At 38.0% G+C, this 24199-nt stretch overlaps 1 protein-coding gene across 24 annotated transcripts in view; it reads right to left on the bottom strand.

The window, feature by feature from the left end:
- The window catches only part of phldb1b (pleckstrin homology-like domain, family B, member 1b), an 83574-nt gene that overhangs the window by 54792 nt on the left and 4583 nt on the right, over positions 1 to 24199 (bottom strand). For 17 of the 24 annotated variants that reach the window (XM_056243218.1, XM_056243219.1, XM_056243223.1 and 14 more), the window contains exons 1-4: positions 11606 to 11712; positions 10305 to 10400; positions 6004 to 6127; positions 3735 to 3905 (exon numbers count right to left, since the gene is read on the bottom strand). In XM_056243218.1, coding sequence (XP_056099193.1) covers positions 3735 to 3905; positions 6004 to 6127; positions 10305 to 10400; positions 11606 to 11641 — 427 coding nt within the window. In that variant the 5' untranslated portion in view covers positions 11642 to 11712. Of the gene's footprint in view, positions 1 to 2789; positions 3151 to 3734; positions 3906 to 6003; positions 6128 to 10304; positions 10401 to 11605; positions 11714 to 24199 lie in introns of those variants that run through there. The other 7 variants (XM_056243215.1, XM_056243216.1, XM_056243225.1 and 4 more) reach the window with 3 other exon arrangements.

The following is a 24199-nucleotide window of genomic DNA, read 5'->3' as shown; positions in this document are numbered from 1 at the left end:
CCTCGATTTCAAAACCACTATATATCTGCAGCAACTTTGGAGTAACAGAAAAATATTGCACAAAAAGTATAAAGCATACCGATGACTCATTTTTTAATTTCTGTTGAAATAAGACACATTTTCCAGAACAGTGTGGCCTGCTCTTAAGAGCAAAACCACTAAATAACCTCCCCTTGTCATAGATGACATCCCCAGCAAAGCATGACTAAGAGCCATTTTGTAATCAAATTCATGAGGCCATTTGCAAGAAGACAGGCCTCACTGGCGAATGACAAAGAGTGGAGAGAGGCGCGTGAATCTGGAAAGCACAGCAGGAAAGTGTCTGTTCCCCATGCACAGCCCGTCTCCCCAACATTAATCAGAGAGATTGATTCCCCACCGTTCCTCAACACAACATCCATAACTGCACTGTGAGAAGCCAAGCTCATTAAAGAAAGTGCAAGAGTAACCATGCCAAAATCACCTGACACGTAATAAATGAATGACATAGCAGTGAAGGTCATTTTTAAGAATAAATATTATTTGTTTATTTGTTCATCTTATATTTTTATTTTAGTTAAAATACTTAAATATACAGTATATATGTAAATAAAATATAATATATTATTTACAATATATATATAGTAATTAAAAAAAACTTTATATAATATAAAGTAGTAATATTGTTATTATAATTGTATAATTTATTATAAATACTTTTTCCATTTAAAAAAATATTATTTAATAATTTATGTATAATGTATCAAAATAGATTTTATCAAATAAATGGATGGGTTATATAATATTATATATAATGTTTATATATATATATATATAATTATTAATAATTATATATAGCCTAGTATATCATTTAATTAATGGTATTGCTATTATATAATTTTATATAAATAAATTATATATTTAATTGTATTTTTCGTGTTTATATCTGGGGTCTCTGAGACCCCAAATATAAATAATGTAACATTTTAGAGAGTTTAAGTACAATTTAGTTTACAATTTAGTTCTTTATCCTTCAATGTTAAGTGTGTTTTATGAGCTAGGCAAGACCCTCGGGGTCTCTCAGACATCATATAGAACATGCCAAAATTTCTAAATAAGTTTAAGAAAGCCATATCTCTTCATTTTCTAACACATGAAAGCAATACAAAAACAGATGACCTTACTGTATAGCACAAACCCAGTAGTGCATCACAAATATGGTGGGAAGAGTTCAAATTTCTTCTAAAAGAAACAATAGTGACTCAGAGACCAAAGTTCTTCATCTTGACTTGTTATATCACAGCGATGAAAAGGGCTGCATATAAAGTTTGGTTGTTTTCGACAGTTATTCACACCAGTAGTTATCCAAACCACAGATCAGAGCAGTACAGATCCACCTCATGCACTTTCAGTAAAAATAAAAGTGCTGGATCTGTGTCAAACCCATTGCATAAATAATTGCATTATTGTTTAGATCTCAATAAAGCTGGCGGAACAGAGAATGGTGAGTCACGGGTCCCAACTCGTTCCAATTCATGTGAACAGGAGACAGAAGACGTCAAGACAAAAATGCCAAAAAGAACGCTCAACGGTTGCCATGGCGTTAAGTTTTACTGCGTCTGAAAAGGTCAAAAACTAAAGCAACCCAGTTTTTTCATTCTAACCTTTCCCCAATTCCACACATACCAGAAATCATGTGGCTCACAGCCATAAATGATACAGCTTATGTGTGCCAAAGATAAAGATAAATAAGATAAATCATAATGATCACAACACCAAGTGTTTAATCTCATGTGAAGGCTATGAAAATGCATTGTAACAAATCATTCTGCATGTAAAATGTAGATGACACACAAAAAAGACTTTCAAGACATGGACCAACCTCTTAGATGGAGGCCATTTCTTGAGCAGATGGTTTTACATTTAGTTCAGAGGAGGTTATGTATGAACATGGTAACAACAGGGTACTTAAAGCAGAATAATAAGGAGAAATCGCCTTATCTTTCCGTCAACTATTCCAGCAGGGTTGCCAGTATACGTTCAGGACAAATAAAAGCATGTGTGGATAGTCAGACTGAGCAAACAGTGTGTGGAGAATGAGGAAGGGCTGCATAGAAACAGGATTAGCAGCACTCTTGGGTCACATTGACCAGGAATAGAAGTGTAACACTATACACACACTCATGCCTCGGCCAACATGGAAGAGAAAACCTCTCTGCAAGATTTGGACCGGTTTATTGTGGGCAATGCGTCCTGTGTATTCACATATTATGATAATATTATATTTATGTTAGTGTAGTTAGTTATCTTATTCCTATCATCCATCTATTTTCTGTTTTGATGATTATAAAAAAAAGAAGAAAAAAAGTCCCTTATGCTCACCAAGAATGCATGTATTTGATCAAAAACCAGCAATATTGTATATTATTACAATTGTTCTATTTTCATATATTTTTCAAATGTCATTTATTTCTGTGATGTTAAAGCTGAATTTTCTGCATCATTACTCCAGTCTTTAGTGTCACATGATCCTTCAGAAATCATTCTAATTTTTCAGGATTCTTAAACTGAAAGTTCAAAAGAACAGCATTTTTAAATATAAATCTTTTGTAACACTATACATTTTTTTACTAGCACTATCAATTTAATGCTTCCCTGCTGAATAAAAGTATTAATTTCTTTCAAGAAGTATATGTTAATACAACAACATAATGAAGGCAACCTATCTAATAGAGAGCTTATATCTGAGATTTGTATCTATTTTGAATATTCATTACTCAAACCAATTTATTAGGTCTTCATACACTTACTTTTAAATCCAAACGGTCAACTTCCCGTCCCATCTGTAGGTAACATGCTATCTGTCCCTTTAAATGGGAAAGCACATGGTTTTATACTACAACTGTAGCATGCAGAGGCTGAATTGCTTGGTCGTGGTAAATCCTTTGTTCATGAAGTATTCATCAATTATTCCCCATGCTTTATATGATTTCTTTATCGTTAACAGTGCAAATAGCTGTCCAGTGCACGCAGTCGTAGTGAGGAGGCTTCCACTATAAACCATACATCTCCACAGAAATATAATCCTGTCCAACGAATGGCAACCCAGAGGTGGTGTATTGTATCCAAGCACTTTTGAAGTCCCTGAACCCCTGCACGCTTTCGCACTGATGGGTGGTAAAGTTGAACAGCTGTCTCCGTCACTGGTGCAACAAATTTCCCTCTCAGATTAGGGATGGGAAGGAGGAGGTGTAATTGCTCACCCCTGAGTCAGAGCCTCCAATCTCTGCATGTCAGCGGGTGGGGGGCAAGAGGGGGTTTCTGTTTCACTTACTGCATTTAACATTCTTTCCACAGGTTCCTGCTCTTTTATGACTTTACACATAGCAGATAATAAAAACACGGGCTGCACTAAATGAGACTTTTACTATGATCATTAAACTAAATATTTCAGAGCAAACGTATTGAACAATAGTGAAACACTAGAAGCTCGCACAATGAAGATTACCCCAAACACACCCCTCCCCCCAACCTGTTTATTCAAATTGTTCCCTCAGACAAAAGACTCAGAGGAGGAGCATACTTTCTTTCGGTTTGGGTGCATTGTTTCCTTTTCATAGATTTTACACTTCAGAATCATGCTTGAATTTTGGCGTGACTGATGCGGATCACCAAGTAATGACTGAAATTCTTGGCCATATTTGATTTGAATGAAGTCCTGAAGGATTGAACTATTGCAAATGAACAAAAGCTACCTTGAGACAGGCGCACAGGTTTGGTGACCAGTAGTCCGTCCATGCTACACTGGTTTCCACAGGGGTGCAGAGTGATGACTCCAGCCCTGTTCTCGATAAAGCAATGCTGAGCTGCGATCCCCGGGCCCTGGATGCTGATGTCCATGGCTCCGTGACCCAGAGTGGTCTTGCCTAAAACAAACAACCCCCACAGGATGTTGATTTCAAAGATTATTTGCTCTCAGACAACATGTACTACTGAAAATTTCAGGTTGAAAGTACTACTCAGGTGAAGTTTGGAAAGCGGCCAATGAAAACCCAGGCACTTTTATGTATATTTTACTTTTATGCACACTAATGTTCAAAAAGTTTGTCGTCTGTAAGATTTTTTGATGTGTTTTTTTTTTAAAGAAGTATCTTATGCTCACCAAGCACCTTTATTTGATCAAATATACAGTAGCAGTAATATTGCAATTGTTTTGTATTTGAATAATTTCAAAATGTAAATTATTCCTGAAATGGCAAAGCTGAATTTTCAGCAGATATTACTCCAGTCTTCAAAATCATGCTGAATTTGTGCTCAAGAAACATTTTTTATTATCAATGTTGAAAACAGTTGTGCTGTTTAAACTTTTTGTGAAAACCATGATACATTTTTTCAGGATTCTTCGATGAATAAAAAGTTCAAATTTTTTTTTAAAAACATTTTAAATGTTTTTCACTGTCACTTTTGATCATTTTATTGCGTCCTTGCTGAATAAATTTTTATTTTTTTAATTGACTGACCCTTTTGAACTTTTGAACGGTATCTGTATAGATGTTATTGCCTTAATACTCATCCGATGTTCAATGAAAATCATCATAAACCATTGCAATGCAATATATATTGTGTCAAAATGGTTTATATACATTTTTACATAAATATTGACTGGCATAATGTCTATTACAAACAATCTTAATAGAGATTTTTAAAATTATAACTTAATTATAATTTTGTGTACTAAGTTACTAAGAAGATAAAATTGTCAGTGAAGAGCTTGATATAAGTATAAGACGCATGTGAATTATGTACAAAATTATAATAAATGTATTCACTGTTAGACGTTGTAAGTGGATATTCAATAAACTAGTTAGAGTGTGAATATTGTTTTAAGAGATTGAATGTGCACATAGTTGAAGAAACGCCCATAAATAACAATTATATATTATTTCAAACATAAACAGTATGTGTCATTTATCGTCTTCCAGATGTGTGATGCCTATAATGTTAAATTAAACTGAAGCGAAATCACTGATGTTGGCCTGCTCTTTGTCAGAGAGAAGAACCACATTCCTCAAGCCGCTTTTCATCTGCCCCATCCACCCTCATCTGTTATCAGGCACGAGATAAAAACCTGTGACCTGAGAGGACCTCAGAATCACACAACCTAGTGTATCAGTTTATAATAATAATACAGTGCAGCTGAGTGCACAGAGACTAATATAAATAAAATAAGCATTCAAAACCTCTTCTCCTGTGCCCTTTTCATAGCCTTCATGATAACTCCATGTGTCTCTGAGGAATTCAGGCAGATGGACACACTGATAAAGGAGACACTGGTGAATGGCTTGTCAGTATCAGAGAAAGTAAGTAGGTGGAGATGATGGTGGGAGGTTAGCGAAGGAGGGGGTTTCTCTAATTAAGAGAGGGTGCTTTTAAAGACCCCATGCTGCTAAAGGCTCCGGGTTGGGTTATTATCTTTTCAATCACAACACAGAGGTGATGCAAGGGATTTGACCATCTGTGCATAGGCCTATATGTATTATACTAAAGGTTTGTATTTCTTCCCACACAATTGCATTATTGGATCATATTTTGAAAACGTTCTACTTTTCCCCTAAAACTTTGTAAAGATGGAGAATCTTGGAGAAAAGGTTGCAAACATCTAGAAAAAGTCAGTCCACTGAAGTACTATATCTTATAGTATGATAATATAATAATATATCATGAATGGTAACACTTTAGTTTAAGGTCCAATTCTCATTAACTAGTTGCTTATTAGCATGCCTTTTACTAGGATATTGGCTGTTTATTAGTATTTATAAAGCACATATTAATGCCTTATTCTGCGCAGGACCATATTCTACATCCCTTAATCATTCCCAATTCCTAAACTTACTAACTATTAAGAAGCAGTAATTAGGAGTTTTATTGAGGCAATAGTCAGAGTTAATAGTTGGTTAACAGTGAGAATCAGACCCTAAACTAAAGAGTGAACATATAAATATACCTATACAATAATAACCTTACCTTCGGGCAGGGGTAAGAGGGTTATGGCTGTACTGAGACGGCCACTTCCTAGACTGACCAAATGGGGGCGCTCTGCTTGAAACTTTAGTGCTTTCCCGGTCTCGAACAAATCCAGAGGAGTGCTCTAAAAAGAATCGTAAATTAAAAATGTTATCGTTGTCTCATCCTCATGTGTTTCTAAATCCATACGACTTTGACTGCATCCGAAATTGCTTACTGACAGTTTGGGTAGGTACTCAATTACACTTTATTTTTAATGTAAGAGGGGGTGCGGCCATTTGTTACTTGAATGAGCAAGGCTTCCGGTGACATCCGTTTCCAGTTATTTTAGCTGTACAAAAACAGTTCGTTATGCTGCTTGATATTACGATATTACAAACTGATATTTCGTTATCATATTATTTTAATCATCATAATCATACACACACTGATTTGTAGTGCAAACAGTCAACTGCATTTTTTTATTCTTCTAATTATTAACATATCTAGATATTTACCAAATGAATGTGATATCTCATTCACAGATAATAGCTTACTTCCGGATTGCAAAATAAGGTGCATAGGCTACCATTCACATTCCTCTCCCCGTGCCCTCATGGGATAGTAAAATGTCCAACAGATGCGCACTTCGGAAGTAGGTCATCCATGAACTTTTCACCTAAAGTTTTTTGGATACTACGTATTCTGATTTACTCTTTTTGCATAATTTTTTTGTAATGTATAAAGAAGCAAGCATTTCTTTCTTGCGTGGAACACAACGGGATTTATTTAGCAGAATGTCCAAGCTGCTCTTTTCCATATATATATATATATATATATATATATATATATATATATATATATATATATATATATATAAAATATATATATATATATATATATATATATATATATATAGGCCCATAATATAAAATACATGCATTAAAATAAGTTAGGCAACAAAAAAAAAAAAAAAGATAGTTCTATTTTAATTCAGTTTTTCCTTTTAAATGTCTTGAAAAACCTGTATATAAGGAAGCCCAATTTTAAAAGTGCGATATTTAGACCTGGACAAGTCATGTACATTAATAAAATGGTAAAACTCTATTTGCATTAGTGTAAAAAAAAAAAAACTAAAATAGAGTAGGCTATTGGGTAGAAATTATGATTAAAAAATATATATATTTTTAAATCCTTATCCGTAATCCTTTTTCAGTAAATCACAAACAGCAGTCAGGAGGCCTTTAAATGTTGTCAACAATGGAGTTCAATTGAATTGCTGCTTTTAATGTTCATGTCTGATCTGAGAGGTAAAAGCCTTTTTTTTACACTGCTGATAAAAAAAACCCATTATAAATACAGAGATGATTTGATATTTCACAACAATAAGAAGTTCCGATATAATAATTCAAGCTGAGCTCTAGGCGGTTAGGTGCTCATCTTACTATTCTCTTCAACCCTATAGTGAGAGAAGAGCCTTCAGTTACATCTTGAGAGTAGACCTCCGTGGAAACTTAAAGGCTCAGCAAGGGGGAGGTTGTCATGGCAACAGGGAGAACTGGTAATGACTGGGAATGGAAGACTGTACCCTGTAATTCTGCTATCATGCAATGACATCATTTTTCAACTGAAAATTAGCTGAATCCATCAACTTGTTTTGATGGTAAATTCTGTTCAAGGCACAATCATGATGATATGTTAATATGCACAGGGTTTCATTTTGCACAGACTTATGCAATATAGGCATATTATTTTTAACCGTACGTCAGCCTTCCAGATAATTGCTGTGCACCCACCTTCCCAAATATCTGCTAAAGACATATCACCTCAGGGCTGCGGTATACGCTTGAGTTTAGGATAAACCCGGCTGCTTAAACAAGATTAGCAGGAGGTAATTAGTGTATTCGGTTAAGGCAGAGTTTGCAGGATGTGAGTGAGAGAGGATCATTGTTTTTCATAAGTAAGACCATCAACACATCTGCCATGGATTATCTATCACGACGAGGAGTAATACGTGGCAGCCATGTTGAAGCAGAAGGTGAACATGGCAATGATGCCCCCAAGGGTCTGTTTCACACTTTGACTGTCACATCGTATTATAAACACTCAATCCTTTCTGCCAGAAAAAAGCTCCCTCTGTGCTGAACAAAGGTGTCGCTATTAGAACTGGATTTACCTTCTTACTGTCATACAAACTGTAAAAATTATTAATTAGGACAAAAAGTAGCTTTCTATCTCTTTGAGCTGAAGTTTTGCTTATAGCAAAAAAAAAATGTAATAGAAATAATATATACACTCACCTAAAGGATTATTAGGAACACCATACTAATACTGTGTTTGACCCCCTTTTGCCTTAAGAACTGCCTTAATTCTGCGTGGCATTGATTCAACAAGGTGCTGAAAGCATTCTTTAGAAATGTTGGCCCATATTGATAGGATAAAATCTTGCAGTTGATGGAGATTTGTGGGATGCACATCCAGGGCACGAAGCTCCCGTTCCACCACATCCCAAAGATGCTCTATTGGGTTGAGATCTGGTGACTGTGGGGGCCATTTTAGTACAGTGAACTCATTGTCATGTTCAAGAAACCAATTTGAAATGATTCGAGCTTTGTGACATGGTGCATTATCCTGCTGGAAGTAGCCATCAGAGGATGGGTACATGGTGGCCATAAAGGGATGGACATGGTCAGAAACAATGCTCAGGTAGGCCGTGGCATTTAAACGATGCCCAATTGGCACTAAGGGGCCTAAAGTGTGCCAAGAAAACATCCCCCACACCATTACACCACCACCACCAGCCTGCACAGTGGTAACAAGGCATGATGGATCCATGTTCTCAATTCGGTTTACGCCAAATTCTGACTCTACCATCTGAATGTCTCAACAGAAATCGAGACTCATCAGACCAGGCAACATTTTTCCAGTCTTCAACTGTCCAATTTTGGTGAGCTCTTGTAAATTGTAGCCTCTTTTTCCTATTTGTAGTGGAGATGAGTGGTTCCCGGTGGGGTCTTCTGCTGTTGTAGCCCATCCGCCTCAAGGTTGTGCGTGTTGTGGCTTCACAAATGCTTTGCTGCATACCTCGGTTGTAACGAGTGGTTATTTCAATCAAAGTTGCTCTTCTATCAGCTTGAATCAGTCGGCCCATTCTCCTCTGACCTCTAGCATCAACAAGGCATTTTCGCCCACAGGTCTGCCGCATACTGGATGTTTTCCCTTTTCACACCATTCTTTGTAAACCCTAGAAATGGTTGTGCGTGAAAATCCCAGTAACTGAGCAGATTGTGAAATACTCAGACCGGCCCGTCTGGCACCAACAACCATGCCACGCTCAAAATTGCTTAAATCACCTTTCTTTCCCATTCTGACATTCAGTTTGGAGTTCAGGAGATTGTCTTGACCAGGACCACACCCCTAAATGCATTGAAGCAACTGCCATGTGATTGGTTGATTAGATAATTGCAATAATGAGAAATTGAACAGGTGTTCCTAATAATCCTTTAGGTGAGTGTATAACGGTATATAATTTTTTTTTTTATTCTTTATGTATAAATAAACAAGTTCAAAAATAGCATTACGCACACACACTGGAATATGTGGTTTACAGGGACTGTTCATAGGCGTACTGGTTTTGATACTGTACAAATGTATATTCTATCCCCTTACACTAACCCTACCCATCACAGAAAACTTTCTGCATCTTTTGAATTAAACAACAAAAACAACACTGTGTTTATGTTTTCTACGCCATTTGGTTTATGAAGACACAGGAAGTGTAAACCATGTTTACATTGTAATACCCATGTCATTATAAATATTTGTGTCCTCATAAACCATATATACAAAAACAGTCACATACACGCACATATATATATATATATGTGCGTGTATGTGACTGTTTTTGTATATATGGTTTATGACAATATATGGCTTATGGTATATTTACATATATATATACAGTATATATATATATGTAAATAATTTACTTTTTATTTTTTTATTTTTTTTATTATGTTTTATATATGTGATATGAGAGAGAGATTAGGTGCTAGAGAAACATTTCTTATTATCAATATTAATATTTATACTCAAAACTTTTTGTGATCTTTTTTTCAGGATTATTTGATGAACTGCTAACTTTATAAATGTCCTTACTGTCACTTTTGATCAATTTATTGCTGAATAAAAGCATTAGCCTATTTTCTTTAATACATTTACTATACATATTAATGATAATTAATATATAGTGCAATTATATTACTTATCAAATAAGAGTATGAATGTAGTTGTCACACATATTAAGTAAAGTTGGATCTCACCTGGAGCAGCTGATGAGACTGATGTCCACTGCTAAGATTTTGGTTCAAACTATCCATGACCAGTGTGTCACTTACTCGCTCGGGGACATGAGAATCCTGCAAGAGACAAAAACAGTGTTGACGCGACCTTACAAATCGTATCAAATTAATCAGTTTACAATCCTCACCAGTATATCTCTCGGTTTTGTTAGTAACTTCTTATTCTTACAGCAACTAGGACATTCTACTAACTTTGTTTGTGTTATATGAAAGATCATACAGGTTTGGTCTTACTTGAGGGTGAGTAAATGATTACAGAATATTAATTTTGTGGGTGAGCGTTCCCTTTTTGGATCCACTTTACATTCTTTCACATATATTCTCATTAACTGGTGTCTTAGTACATAACAACTATGCTATGTCAGGCAAGTATCCACAGCATTATTTTTTTATTTTTTTATTTATTTCAACAGGGACAATGTGCAAAAAAACATTAATTAAAGATGGTTTGCACCAGATTTAGCTTAAGCTAATTTCCATCTGGAGTCCCCGGTTCCATACACACACAATAGTGCAAGTGGGAGACATGCAGCCTCCGGCATTCCCCGTCTGCATCCTCAGCTGACTCACTGCCCTGACGAATAGAGCCTGCACTCATACAAATGGCATTTGCAAACAGATAACGCTGATTTACCCCGTCGGCCCAACTCACACTGACTCTCACCGGCCGTAAGCTGCCTTTTCCTCTGAGACCTGACACATACACGCACACAGACCTTCCTGCCCTGACATTCCAGTGCTCTTACTCACTGTGCTGTCTTTGACTTCAACCAGAGCAGAACGTATCCCTCCAATGCCTAAATGTATACATTTACCTGTTGGCTAGTCAAATGCGGAACTGCGTTATGTATTGTAACTTTTGCAGCTTCGGATCTAGAAACAGGCTTGTGGTGAAATGAATTCAGTGAAACCCAAAACTGCATAATCTGAGGTAATTACTGTAATTAGTCTGTGAGATTCGATGATAGCACCTTTGTTATGAGATACAAAAACACTTTTTTGAAGGTTGGAGAATTTAAATTGCTCGGCACTGAATCAAATTTCACAAAAATCTAACCTTTAAATACTTGAAACCACTTCACCTGAACAAAAAGGCCTTATAATTCAAAAACTGGATCTACAAACTAAATGACCTGCTCATGAAAATCTAATGATGTTTTAAATATTTAACAACCGAGCATGTATCCATCAAGAATTTAAAAAAGGAAATAAGAAATATGCTGTTTAAAAGGTGAAATACAAAATAAATTCTAAAAATGTACCTTCTTCCAGGTGTCCAACGAACACAGCGCCTCCATTTTTGAGCATTAAGATCAAGCTTTTACAGCATCAAAGTCCTCAGAAAATGTAACTGTGCTATTTTCTGTCTCTCTAGTCTCTCTACATCTTCATTTAGAGGATACCTGCTCCTATTCAAAACAGCACGGACCTGCCTATACATGCTGCTTTGAGCTAAATCACACATTCCTGCCTGTTGGCTACAGCCCTGATAACAGATGTTACTGCGTTGGTCAATAAAAGGATGAAGCTCCACAAAAGAAAAAAGAAAGACGGCGAATTACAGTGAACGATGAACAAGAGAGGAAGCCTAACAAGTTGAAGCAAACACAAGTGAGTAACAATTGATGTATATGTAAGTCATGCGGGAAACATACAAAGACTATGAGGCAGACAGAAGATCCGACAGATTGATATTGGGTTTGATCACACTCCAAAACTCTGTTATTGCCACATGCCTCTTAGCTCATCAAAGCCAATATGCACAATATAAAAAGGCATTGAGTCACATTTCCCTACTAGTGTCTTTATACAGTTTGAATCTGTTCCAATTTGCAAACGCTCACATATTACCAGACACAACAATGTGAAGGACAGCACATTTTCCCAATTGAAGCATAAAGGCTGGTATTGTCTCTCTAAATAGGAAAGCACTCTCTGTTGACACTGCCTGAAGAGCGCAATGGAAAAAAGATGGAGATGTGGTCGATCGAAGGCATGTACGTCTGGCATGTAGCTGCTCACTTACTCCAAACTGTAGCTCACATGTAACTAAGCGAAGAATCAAATCATATGTTTGGATCCACACTTCTAAAAATACGTTTTCTAATCGATAGCCTATCTATGTTATCTACAGTACATAGAAACATCATCTTGTTTCTTTTAATTTGTGTAGTGATTTTAATAAAAAAAAGTTTGATTATTATATTACACAGATCTGTGGAATACTTGATTCTGGTTGGTCAATCGCGCCATCCAGCTGTATGTTATTTCCCGATAATAACCGGTAAAAACTGATAACACAGGCTCATCCGGGTTACTGAAGTCAGCTCTACACCTGCTAGGAATTTTTCTTTGTGGAAGTTTTTTGTTTGGGGAGCTAATACAATATTAAAACTCAAAACAATGTTTTGTGTATAATTATTTAATTTAATTACATCATCTGGGGATCGTGGAATGACTGTACCGTATATCCCTCAAATGTCCCGTATAATTTGAACTTGTCGCTTAGCAACTGCTTTCTCTGCGGAAGCTTTGCATTTAAATACCTAATAAAAAATTTCAACATGGCATTTTACATGACAATGATATGCTTAAATCAAAGAAGTCTGTCCTTTGAGTTTTCCGCGTACTGACGATACCATTGTCAAAATGATCCCTATTCACACGGATCTCCGAATACGACTAAAAACCCTGCGTTCTGCTGCCAGACCATTAGATGGCAATGAAACACTATGGATTAAACACGTAATACGCATGTGCATAACATCATCGTTTTCAGAGATTTTTTTCAGAGATTCGCGTTTTTGTTTACACGGAGACTGTTTTCAAAAACTTTGCGTTTTCAGGCACTCAAAACGATGTTGTCCTGTAAATGAATAGCCAAAACGCATAAAAGTTTTAAGTTGAAAACGGTTTTGTGTAAACAACCCCAAATTATTTACTTATGTGGCAAGTAGCCGTATAATTAGTGGAATAATTTACATCCATCTGTTTTTTATTGCAGAATAAACTTCTTCAGGGTGATGCAAGATCCCTACTGATCACCCTTGTCTGGGTGTATATGCGATATACAGGTCCTTCTCAAAAAATTTGCATATTGTGATAAAGTTCATTATTTTCCATAATGTAATGATAAAAATTTTACTTTCATATATTTTAGATTCATTGCACACCAACTGAAATATTTCAGGTCTTTTATTGTTTTAATACTGATGATTTTGGCATACAGCTCATGAAAACCCAAAATTCCTGTCTCAAAAAATTTGCATATCATGAAAAGGGTCTCTAAACGAGCTATTAACCTAATCATCTGAATCAAATAATTAACTCTAAACAACTGCAAAAGATTCCTGAGGCTTTTAAAAACTCCCAGCCTGTTTCATTACTCAAAACCGCAATCATGGGTAAGACTGCCGACCTGACTGCTGTCCAGAAGGCCATCATTGACACCCTCAAGCAAGAGGGTAAGACAGAAAGAAATTTCTGAACAAATAGGCTGTTCCCAGAGTGCTGTATCAAGGCACCTCAGTGGGAAGTCTGTGGGAAGGAAAAAGTGTGGCAAAAAACGCTGCACAACGAGAAGAGGTGACCGGACCCTGAGGAAGATTGTGGAGAAGGACCGATTCCAGACCTTGGGGGACCTGCGGAAGCAGTGGACTGAGTCTGGAGTAGAAACATCCAGAGCCACCGTGCACAGGCGTGTGCAGGAAATGGGCTACAGGTGCCGCATTCCCCAGGTCAAGCCACTTTTGAACCAGAAACAGCGGCAGAAGCGCCTGACCTGGGCTACAGAGAAGCAGCACTGGACTGTTGCTCAGTTTTGCATGTCATTCGGAAATCAAGGTGCCAGAGTCTGGAGGAAGACTGGGGAGAAGGAAATGCCAAAATGCCTGAAGTCCAGTGTCAAGTACCCACAGTCAGTGATGGTCTGGGGTGCCATGTCAGCTGCTGGTGTTGGTCCACTGTGTTTTATCAAGGGCAGGGTCAATGCAGCTAGCTATCAGGAGATTTTGGAGCACTTCATGCTTCCATCTGCTGAAAAGCTTTATGGAGATGATTTCATTTTTCAGCACGACCTGGCACCTGCTCACAGTGCCAAAACCACTGGTAAATGGTTTACTGACCATGGTATTACTGTGCTCAATTGGCCTGCCAGCTCTCCTGACCTGAACCCCATAGAGAATCTAACACCTCAGCAGTGCCCCAGGCTGATTGCCTCCATGCCACGCCGCATTGAAGCAGTCATTTCTGCAAAAGGATTCCCGACCAAGTATTGACTATTGAGTGCATAACTGAACATAATTATTTGAAGGTTGACTTTTTTTTTTGTATTAAAAACACTTCTTTTATTGGTCGGATGAAATATGCTAATTTTTTTAGACAGAAATTTTGGGTTTTCATGAGCTGTATGCCAAAATCATCAGTATTAAAACAATAAAAGACCTGAAATATTTCAGTTGGTGTGCAATGAATCTAAAATATATGAAAGTTTCATTTTTATCATTACATTATGGAAAATAATGAACTTTATCACAATATGCTATTTTTTGAGAAGGACCTGTATTATATTGTATTATATGAAAAAAGTCTGAAAAATATTTGACACCATAAAAAATGTTAAACAAGAAAAAAAAGTCTAAGAAAATGTTTACAGTGGCACTATTCTTTCAAACTTTTTCAATGCCCGAGGGTTGGCTTGCTTTCATAATCAAGTTTAGAGATGATATGTTGTTTTGAAAGGTGGATGACACAACATTCAGCTCTTCAAAATGACAGCACTGTGGGCTGGAAGGAGGCCACGGATTAATGGTAGATACATCTCTGAATGGAAAGACATGATGGTGCTTTTTGGAATATAGATGTTCCACCACATGTGATCTACACTCTCATACATATTGCTGAGGTTCATTTAAAGGATTTCCCTTGAAGATAATATTCTGTATGCTCAGGAAATGCTGAAGGAGAAGAAATTTGTAATTGGTTTATAAGAGAGTGTGGAAATGTGGTAAAGACGCTTGCAGCGAGTCCTGACTGTTGTAGGGTAATAACAGCTTTCTAGTTCCAGCCTTGAGGCACTGTGAATTATTCATCAGTGGAATTTTAGTTGAGCTTAAAAGTACAGGGACAGAGAGAGAGAAAGGGGGAGATAATGAGCTTTTTCAATATCTAGTTGGTTATCTTTTGTGAGCTGCCTGCTCAGAGAACTCCACCTGGTGGTAAGCTCTGAGCTCTATACTGTGCTTTTCAAAACTGGGTCTGTTCTTGTTTAGGGTCATGAACAGAGGGGGAAAATGCAGAATGCATAAAATTAACATAATTATATCATCTCAGCTAAACATGAAAAATAGCAGTCAATTTGCTGCACACACAGCTGAATAACTGGTAGCAACCTGTTGCCAGTTTCGTATCATACTGTGTAACAATAAACAAATGTCTTCTTATCAGCTGTTTGCCGTTACTGAACTCGATTTGCATGACATCCGTGATCACAATGCCTAAGGCCTTGGTTTCATATCCAAAGATGCCGAACTTTAGAGGATGTTACTGAAGAAAACATCACGCATGTTTAAGATCTGTCCCTGCAGCAGGCCACATATGTGCTTTAGCATACAGACGCATATCTAGACAGGAAATTGAGAGGCAGATGAGAAATCCTGCCATTTCTGTGAATGTATGATTATGGCCACAGACAAACACAGCGATGGATGTGGCTGACTAAATAGCTTCTTCCATTTTTAGACCTAGCCACAAAAATGTTGCAAAGCAGAGGAATGTGAAAATGAACTGGGCTATAGAACGTGACTTAAAATAGCATTGTGTGGGCAGAAATTCTCCCACCCAATGTAATTAAGACTCAAATTATGTAACATATCTAGAAGTCTAAACATGCCAATTGAATAAAAAAAAGGAAACTTTAAGAACATTGGTTTTTTACAATCAAATATATTACTCTTAAATTGCTAATCAGAATTAAGCATCAAAGCTAATCTTGCTAATACACTTAGGATGCGTCTCAATCAGCTCCTTAGCTCCCAGCAGTTGGGGCACTAATCAGGGAGTCGGCCATTTTAAGGACGGTCTAAACGGCAAAATCCTTACAGTGAGCGGATACATTCGCTCCCTAAAAGTCTCACAATCCACCCTTAAATTGAGAGAGTAGATGCTCACTATGTTCCCTTAAAGGGGTCATATAATGGTGCATGCACTTTTTCAAGTTGATTGTACTGAAATGTGTGTTGGCAGTGCCTGTACACAACCATCATATAATGATAAAAATCCATCCAGTGTTTTTGTTTTAATCTCCTTATATGCTTTCCCCTGCCTCAAATCGAGCCGTTCGACCGTGTGACGTCACACGGTCGGACGCCCCTCCCGCGATTGTTGATTGACAGGCGCGTTTCAACACAGACCCGCCCTCGCTCGTGAGCGAGCTGTCAATCATAGTCTGCGCGGACCGGCGCGGTCATTGTTGATATGCTGGAGCACTGTCTATGAGCAGAATGGCGTCTAAGCGATTGTGGTGTTCTGTTCTTGGGTGTAATAACGAACACAGCAGTCATTTTAATGTTCCTAAATCCGAACCGCTGAAGACGCAGTGGCTGAGTTTGTTTTCGAAGGGAATATTCCCCACGAGCAACGTCAATGCTTTCATGTTTGCGCGAATCATTTCTCAGCAGACTGCTTTATAAACGAGGGTCAGTATAAAGCTGGTTTTGCTAAGCAGCTGCTCCTGAATAAAGGATCGGTACCAGATATTCGTGTTCCTGCTGAACCTCTAGAACAACTGAAGTCAGTGTAACGTTTTATTAAACTTTATATTAATATTTATATCTTTGCAAATCGCTTCACGATGAATGAGTCTAAGGTTTACACTCAGGGTACATTACTGCATGTTTTCTATGTACGACGTTCTCCATATAATTCATAATCCCACGTTTATAATGAACAATGCGTTATGGTTATTGTGTTACAAACGTGTAGGCACAGAACAGAGGGGTGGTTCATAATTACCAGCTGTACATCAAAGGTGTTGTAAAGGTGCCGAAAATAGTCATCAGTGTCCCAATGTGTAGAGATCCAGGGTCCTTACGAGTGCCTAAATATGTGTACATGATAAACGATTCACAAGCTAGGTCGCTAGTGAGCTGACTGAGATGCGCCCTAATCATTTAGCATTGTGGGATGCTTTAAAGTGCTGCGTAAAATCTGTGGTATGCTGGTTTCTCCATCATTCATTGTGTTGAGAAAGGCAGAGGCTTGGTTACAAGCTAATAACCGACAGACCACCTGCACAGTGAAGACACATGGGCAAAGGTCACCAGAACACCATCAAAGGCCTCTGTGCATGCTCATGTCAACGTCAGTGAAATATATAACCCTGAGATAAGAATCCAAGAACAAAAAAGAGCTGTATTGTTGACAACCAGCCAGAGGAGGTGGGGTTACACAGGCAGACACTGGAGAAAAATCCAGTTTAAGATGATGTTGTTTTGGAACATGGTAGCTAGTTTCTAACGGATGGTAATTTGCTAGTTGTTAACAAGCTTACCATTGACCACGTCAAGTTGGTCTAGGAAACCAGCTATCATGTTCCAAATCATTGGATTCCCAGCCGGGTAAATACTGACACAAGTACATGACTTTACAGCTCATCTAAACACATAGTAGCACCTCTAATTGCATCAACATCAGTGATAACTCAGTCATCAACAATATTAGTGGGCACTGGGGAGATCACACTAGAAGATGTCCCTAAACAGTAGAGAGGAAACATGACAAACAGGATGGCAGTAGAGGAGGACCACTGCTGCGTGTTGAGTCTATATGTAGACTTCCTATCGGTTAGAGAGTTTCCTGTGGGATGAGGCAGTCAGACAATGGCACATCACTCCATGTCTTCTCACAGAGGCAGAGACCAAATGTCAAACAATTTAAAAAATCTTCAAAGGAAATTATTTAATCTTTTTTTGCTTGTAAATTCATAAAACCAAATAGAATTGCAAAAATAATGATTGTTCCAAACAAGTCTTAAACACTATATCTTGTCTTCCACTAGTCGAATAAAGTAATTTGACTATTTTTTAAAGTCACTACGCAGAATTTCCCCTCAAATCAGCAAAGGAAAATTTTAAGAAATTAATAAATGATTTCTGGACCTACACATAACTCGAAATACAAAAAGTACGATCATTTAGAAGCATTTTCTACAAGGTTGAAAGCAAGTTTCACTATTGCATAACTGAAAGCCACATTACAAAATTTAAGGTATGAGATATAGTTGTACTTAATATAAAGTTGTAATTAATAAAGTCACAATTGCAAAATTGAAAGCCACATTATATAAAGTTACATAATGAGCGCTGCAATTCTGAGATTATATAAATCACACTTATTTTAGTCAAAAATAGCATACCTTAAAGAGTGGGGGGTTTTTTAGCACACACTGACTTTCGGGTGCAAATAACGCATCATCAGACTAATAATTTCCTGGCTTGAAGGCTACTATTGAGAGTGAGTCACTCTTCCTCTGGTCTGTTGAGGGGGCTGCGCAGTGCAGGGGCTCAAGTGAACACAATATTCCAACAGGCACTTGCTCAAACGTTCCGTTGACTTTGGCTGTTTGTTTCCTAAAGACACTGGGCTCAACAGGCATTCCAGTGCAGCCGGCACAAAGAGCTCTTTTCAACGTTTAATCCTTGCAGAGGAGTGGCGAAGGGGCCTGGCTCTCCTCCACAGAGGACCACAGGACCCAAACTCCAAGTTCATAGACACAAGCACCTACGCAGAGCAAAAAGCATATAGAAAAGCCCTGTTTAACAGGGTCAGTGTTCAAGACCTAATTATATATTTTCATACTCAAAGAATTGCTTTACCTTTGCAGAGTTGTTGATTTTGATCTTAAGCAATGAAGCTAGCACATTACACATGCTTGTATCCTCTAAACAGAAGCTCCAAAGCCATGGCCAGCTCTTCAAAATATCCAATGCCTAGTCCAAAGCCTAATGCCACCCAATCCAGTTCAAAAGCTTTGTTTTGTACTTGTATCATTTAAAATCCTTGGATCAGAAAGAGATTCAGATGACTATAATGTCAGACCTTGTTTCAGGTGTGGGAGGCATTGCCAATGCCCTCGGTGCCAGTGTCCAGGCCTAAACTCCTTGGCAAAACTGCTCAGATCATCTCTTTAATCCCCATCCAAAAATGTGAGAAGATCAAAGCCAAGAATTTCACCTCAGCTGGAAAGTGGCAGAAAGTGGCTAACATGCAGGGCTTCAAGGCAGAAGGAGAATGACGTCAACGCCTCCTTTTGCTGTGCTATTAAAAGCTGTTGAGATACAATGGGTTGCTGCCAAAGCAAGCGTCCCAGACTCACCCCTCTCCTCCTGACTCTGGGTCCCGTCTCTCCACACTCTCCCAGACATCAGATGATCTATGCACAAGAACTATGTGATGTCTACCAAAGCTGGTCTACAGTGTGTATTCCCAGAGTTATTCCCAGAGAGTAACTGAAGGAGTGCTGTGAGTTAGTAAATGGGAGGAGGATGCAGAGTAAAAGGAAACAGCTTTGGAAATCTCTTGGCCTAATGGAAATATTGTCAACAACCTCCTTCCTCCAGTCCTTCTTTTGTCTCAGACTCACTATATCTCAGTAAAGGCTGGAATACACTAGTTGCTGAAAGTCCAAGCCAGTCTGCAGATTTGGATAGTCAGAGCAGTTGACCGATTTTGTAGAAAATCTCGTAGTCTATGGCACGTCCTGATTTTGCTGAGTTATACTGCAAAATGTTGACTCCTGGGTAAACATTTTTTGCTGATCTTGCAACAATATTCCTGTCTGAAAATTTAGTCCTACCCCTAAACCCAACACTACCCATAACTTATCTCTAAAATCAGAGGGAAATAATAACTGAATAACAATGATATAGAAGCACATGACCCTGGTTGTAAGCCTAAACTTGACATAAACTGTAAACTTGTCCCTCAAATCTGATTGGTTGGTTGGAATGTTGATCCAGGATCATGTTGTACTTGGTGAAATCATGTTCTGCTAGTGGGCACAGACTATAAATGCATGAGGTAAACAGTGAGAAAAAAGGATGACATCACCCAAATTGCACAGCTTTTCCAGCCACCACCTTTTAACCGCAGCTGGAGCCATTCTTACTCTAATCTGACCTGACATTATGCTAGTCCGATAACAAATACATTTCACAAAATGACCCTGGCTCCATCTCCATGAGAGCTCTTTCAGTAGATGGACTTTTGCCTGCTAACAATAGAGTAATTATTACTCAGTAATTAGCTGTGTATCGTATTGAAAAATATTAGGTAGACTTTACCTAATTTTGTTTAGTATGTCATAGCCATTAAATGTAGGTACACTTTATTCAAAAATATGGGATGAAATCTACCCAAACAAAGTGAGTGCAAATTGTTACCTCAATTTTATTGGGTAGATTCTATAGGTTTGTTTTTACAGTGTGGATAATCGGTCATGAAGTGCAGCTGTTGTCGTGGGGCCACACGCATGTGTTCTGAGATATTTCTAAGCGGTTAATTACCTGTTCTGAAAGTAATAGCACATTGTTGTGCTACTACAGACATGATGATGCACAATTTGATGTAACCTATCATTTACAATTAAAGGGTCGTTCACACACGCTTTGCATTCTATTGTGCTGCTTTTCTATAGTTTTTCTATGTAAAAATGCCTCAAATTAACACTCGCCAAGAGCGAGTAAAAATCGATGTTGGCGAGTATTTGAAACCAATCACCAGTTGGTCGGTAACATTTTTATGAATTCTAACTATGCAATTTTATTGGAAAATGAACAACGCCGGGACAGTTGACGAGCCAGTGCTGTGTCGTCACGAACGTTTGAGCCTTGATCATTTAAATATTCAAGACGCGAAAGGGAACTCAATCTGTTACTCGCTCACTGTGGGAAGTTTTCTGTGCGCAAACATCTGAGCACGTGCTGAGAAAGCTGTGACTAGACAGCGCGTGAATATTGAATTTAGCTCTCTTTCACGTCTTCTTGTAGCCTGGATGCCAGCCCGAACCCCGCCCACAACATTTTTTGGTCGGGAAGTTCGGTCTGGACTCGATCCATTGAGGAGTAATTATGATCGGTTCAGAATTAGTCGGGCCAATCAAATTGCCAGGGCGGGCTTTATACGATGATGGACAGATGATCTGCAGTTACGTAATCATCACGTTATCAAAGAGCGCTTGGGTTGAACTGGTTTCCCTCAAAGCTGACAGCAGCTGGAGAACTGAGATGTATAGATTCCGCTACTGCATCTGTTGTAAAAGAAATCGACAGCGCATTCATTTTAAAAGACGAACAGAGAACTGCAATCAAGGCATTTGTCGATCGGAAAGATGTGTTTGCCGTCCTTCCTACGGGATTCGGCAAAAGTTTAATTTATCAGCTGGCTCCGATGGTCACTAAGAAGATGGGACACAATGAAAACCCTGTGGTCGTTGTGGTTTCTCCTTTGGTCGCACTCATGGAGGACCAAGTAAAAGAAGCAACACTCATTATTTTATTACTTCTTCCAGCGTGCGTGCAGTTGAGTTCTGTTGACAATTTGCGTAGCTCATAAAAAAAACACTTACTGCGTTGCTCTGATTGGTTGTAGGTCTATCCAATTGAGTGCAGAGTTTTGGTTTTTTCCTGGTTCGGTTAAGACACACCTCATAAGCAAAGCCCTATGGAGCAGTATCAGACTCACATTCTGACTTGAATATGAGTATGACGAAGTCAGGCTAGTCTTCTTGTGCTTAAAAGAACAAATTCACACAAGGTAGTTACCATAGTCGGTTATGTCTTAAGTGAATGTAAATAGTTGAGAAAGAAAATACTTGTGTAAAGTATCAGTTTATTGGATCCATACAAGTCTTAAAGTGACAGCAGCCTAATATTCCTACTGCTGTCTGTGTCGCTAATGTTAATCAAACAACAAAAACAGATAAAATCACTCACTGCTCGTCTGAATAACTTTTTGAACTTTAACAAGAATTAATCTGTTTCATTTATACAGTGAAGACTATGCAGTGTGATTTTACATTTGATTACTTTATTACATTTCTGTACCTAAAAACTACTGTTAGACCTATACGTACCTGAACAATTTACCTGAAAGCAGTTTATTTCTTTTGTATCTTTGTTCTGTAGTATTTGTTTGTGCTATTGCTGACTGTTTATTTGTCTTTAATAATGTTTTACAGTTATAGTAGTTTTAGCTGTGGTATCAAAATTGGAATAGAGTTGTGAATTATCACTGGTATCTAAAAATTTGGTGTCATTACTGTCTGTTTTTGCAAAAACATGCATGTTTCATGGCCGTTAAAAAAATATTTATGGTCTGTAAATTTTCTTAAAGGGATATTCCATTTTTTTTGGAAATAGGCTCATTTTACAACTCCCCCAGAGTTAAACTGTTGAGTTTTACCGTTTTTGAATCCATTCAGCCGATGTCCGGTTCTGGCGGTACCACTTTTAGCTTAGCTTAGCATACATCATTGAAGTGGACAAGACCATTAGCATTTCTAAAAAAAAAAAAATGACCAAAGAGTTTCGATATTTCTCCTATTTAAAACTTGACTCTTCTGTAGTTACATCGTGCACTAAGACCGACGGAAAATGTAAAGTTGCGATTTTCTAGGCTGATATGGCTAGGAACTATACTCTCATTCCTGCGTAGTAATCAAGAAACTTTACTGCCGTACCATGAGATCAGCAGGCGCAATGATATGACGCAGCGCCTGAAAATAGTTCTGTTGTGTTGACGGAAGGTAGCCTATTTTCAGGCGCTGCGTCATATCATTACTGGCAGGTGTGGCAAAAAGTTGGTTTTTAGGCCCTGGCTAGAAGGAAATGTTTAACTGTTGTGCCTGCGTCTTGTGTCTTTTCCAGTATTTTGCTAATGACACAGCGCTCAAGATAAAATAAATATATATTTTTTAAATCTCACGTTTTCTGTGTGAATGGCCCCTTACGTGCTTCAGTTAAATAAGCAAGCTCCTAACCATAGTGAGCAATAGCAATCGTTCTGCTTGCCTTAGCAAACACGACTAATGAACGTGTCTGTATTCCACTTCCAAGCAAATCAATTCCAGCAATCACTGCGTTCTGAAAGATTCCAATAAAACACACGGTCATTGGCAGGGACTGTGATTTTTCAGCCCTTTTTTTTGGAAACAGAGATGACCTGGACAACAGAGGCTTGATTATCAAAACCAGTGAAGCATTTTTCACTCACCACTGACCCTCTAAAGTGATCATGGAAAGACCCCACTCTCCCCCTCTGCCTGTTTCTCTGTACTGGCTCAATGGACTGCTCTGTTTTGGGTGGGAGAGGAGAGAGAGCTACTAACGTGGCACTTCCAGTGTGGTGCTTCTAGTCTCTTTCTATCTGTTCTCCTCTTTGTAAATGAAAGGTCAGGCACAGATCTCGTCACCTCCTTGTTTTCTTACTATTTCTGTTGTTTTCCCGAGGCCAGTGGCTATAGTCTGAGATTCTCACAATGTGGGCTACGTTGTGTCTTCAGCACTGATAAAAACAAGGACAAAGCTCATTTCTTTTGCCTGCATTTGGCAGTGAAAAACTTTCAGAACCTCATGCTATATCTGCTATGCAAAACAACATTCCACATGGAATGATAGTTTAATATTTTTTTTAAAACATCAATGCTTTCTAAAACTAACAACCTATGTTTGGATCACAGCTGATTTGACTGGACCAGATTTCTGGATCAGAATCTCACAAATCCTGCCAAGAACATTTCCAGGTCATTTCACCTCAACATTAGGACAAAATTAGTAATTATATATCACTCTTAAAAAAAA

The sequence above is a fragment of the Rhinichthys klamathensis genome, unplaced genomic scaffold (assembly GCF_029890125.1).
Source record: "Rhinichthys klamathensis goyatoka isolate OS25496 unplaced genomic scaffold, OSU_Roscu_1.1 h1tg000781l_1, whole genome shotgun sequence".
Taxonomy (NCBI): Eukaryota; Metazoa; Chordata; class Actinopteri; order Cypriniformes; family Leuciscidae; genus Rhinichthys; species Rhinichthys klamathensis.
This window is presented reverse-complemented; position numbering and strand designations above follow the sequence as displayed.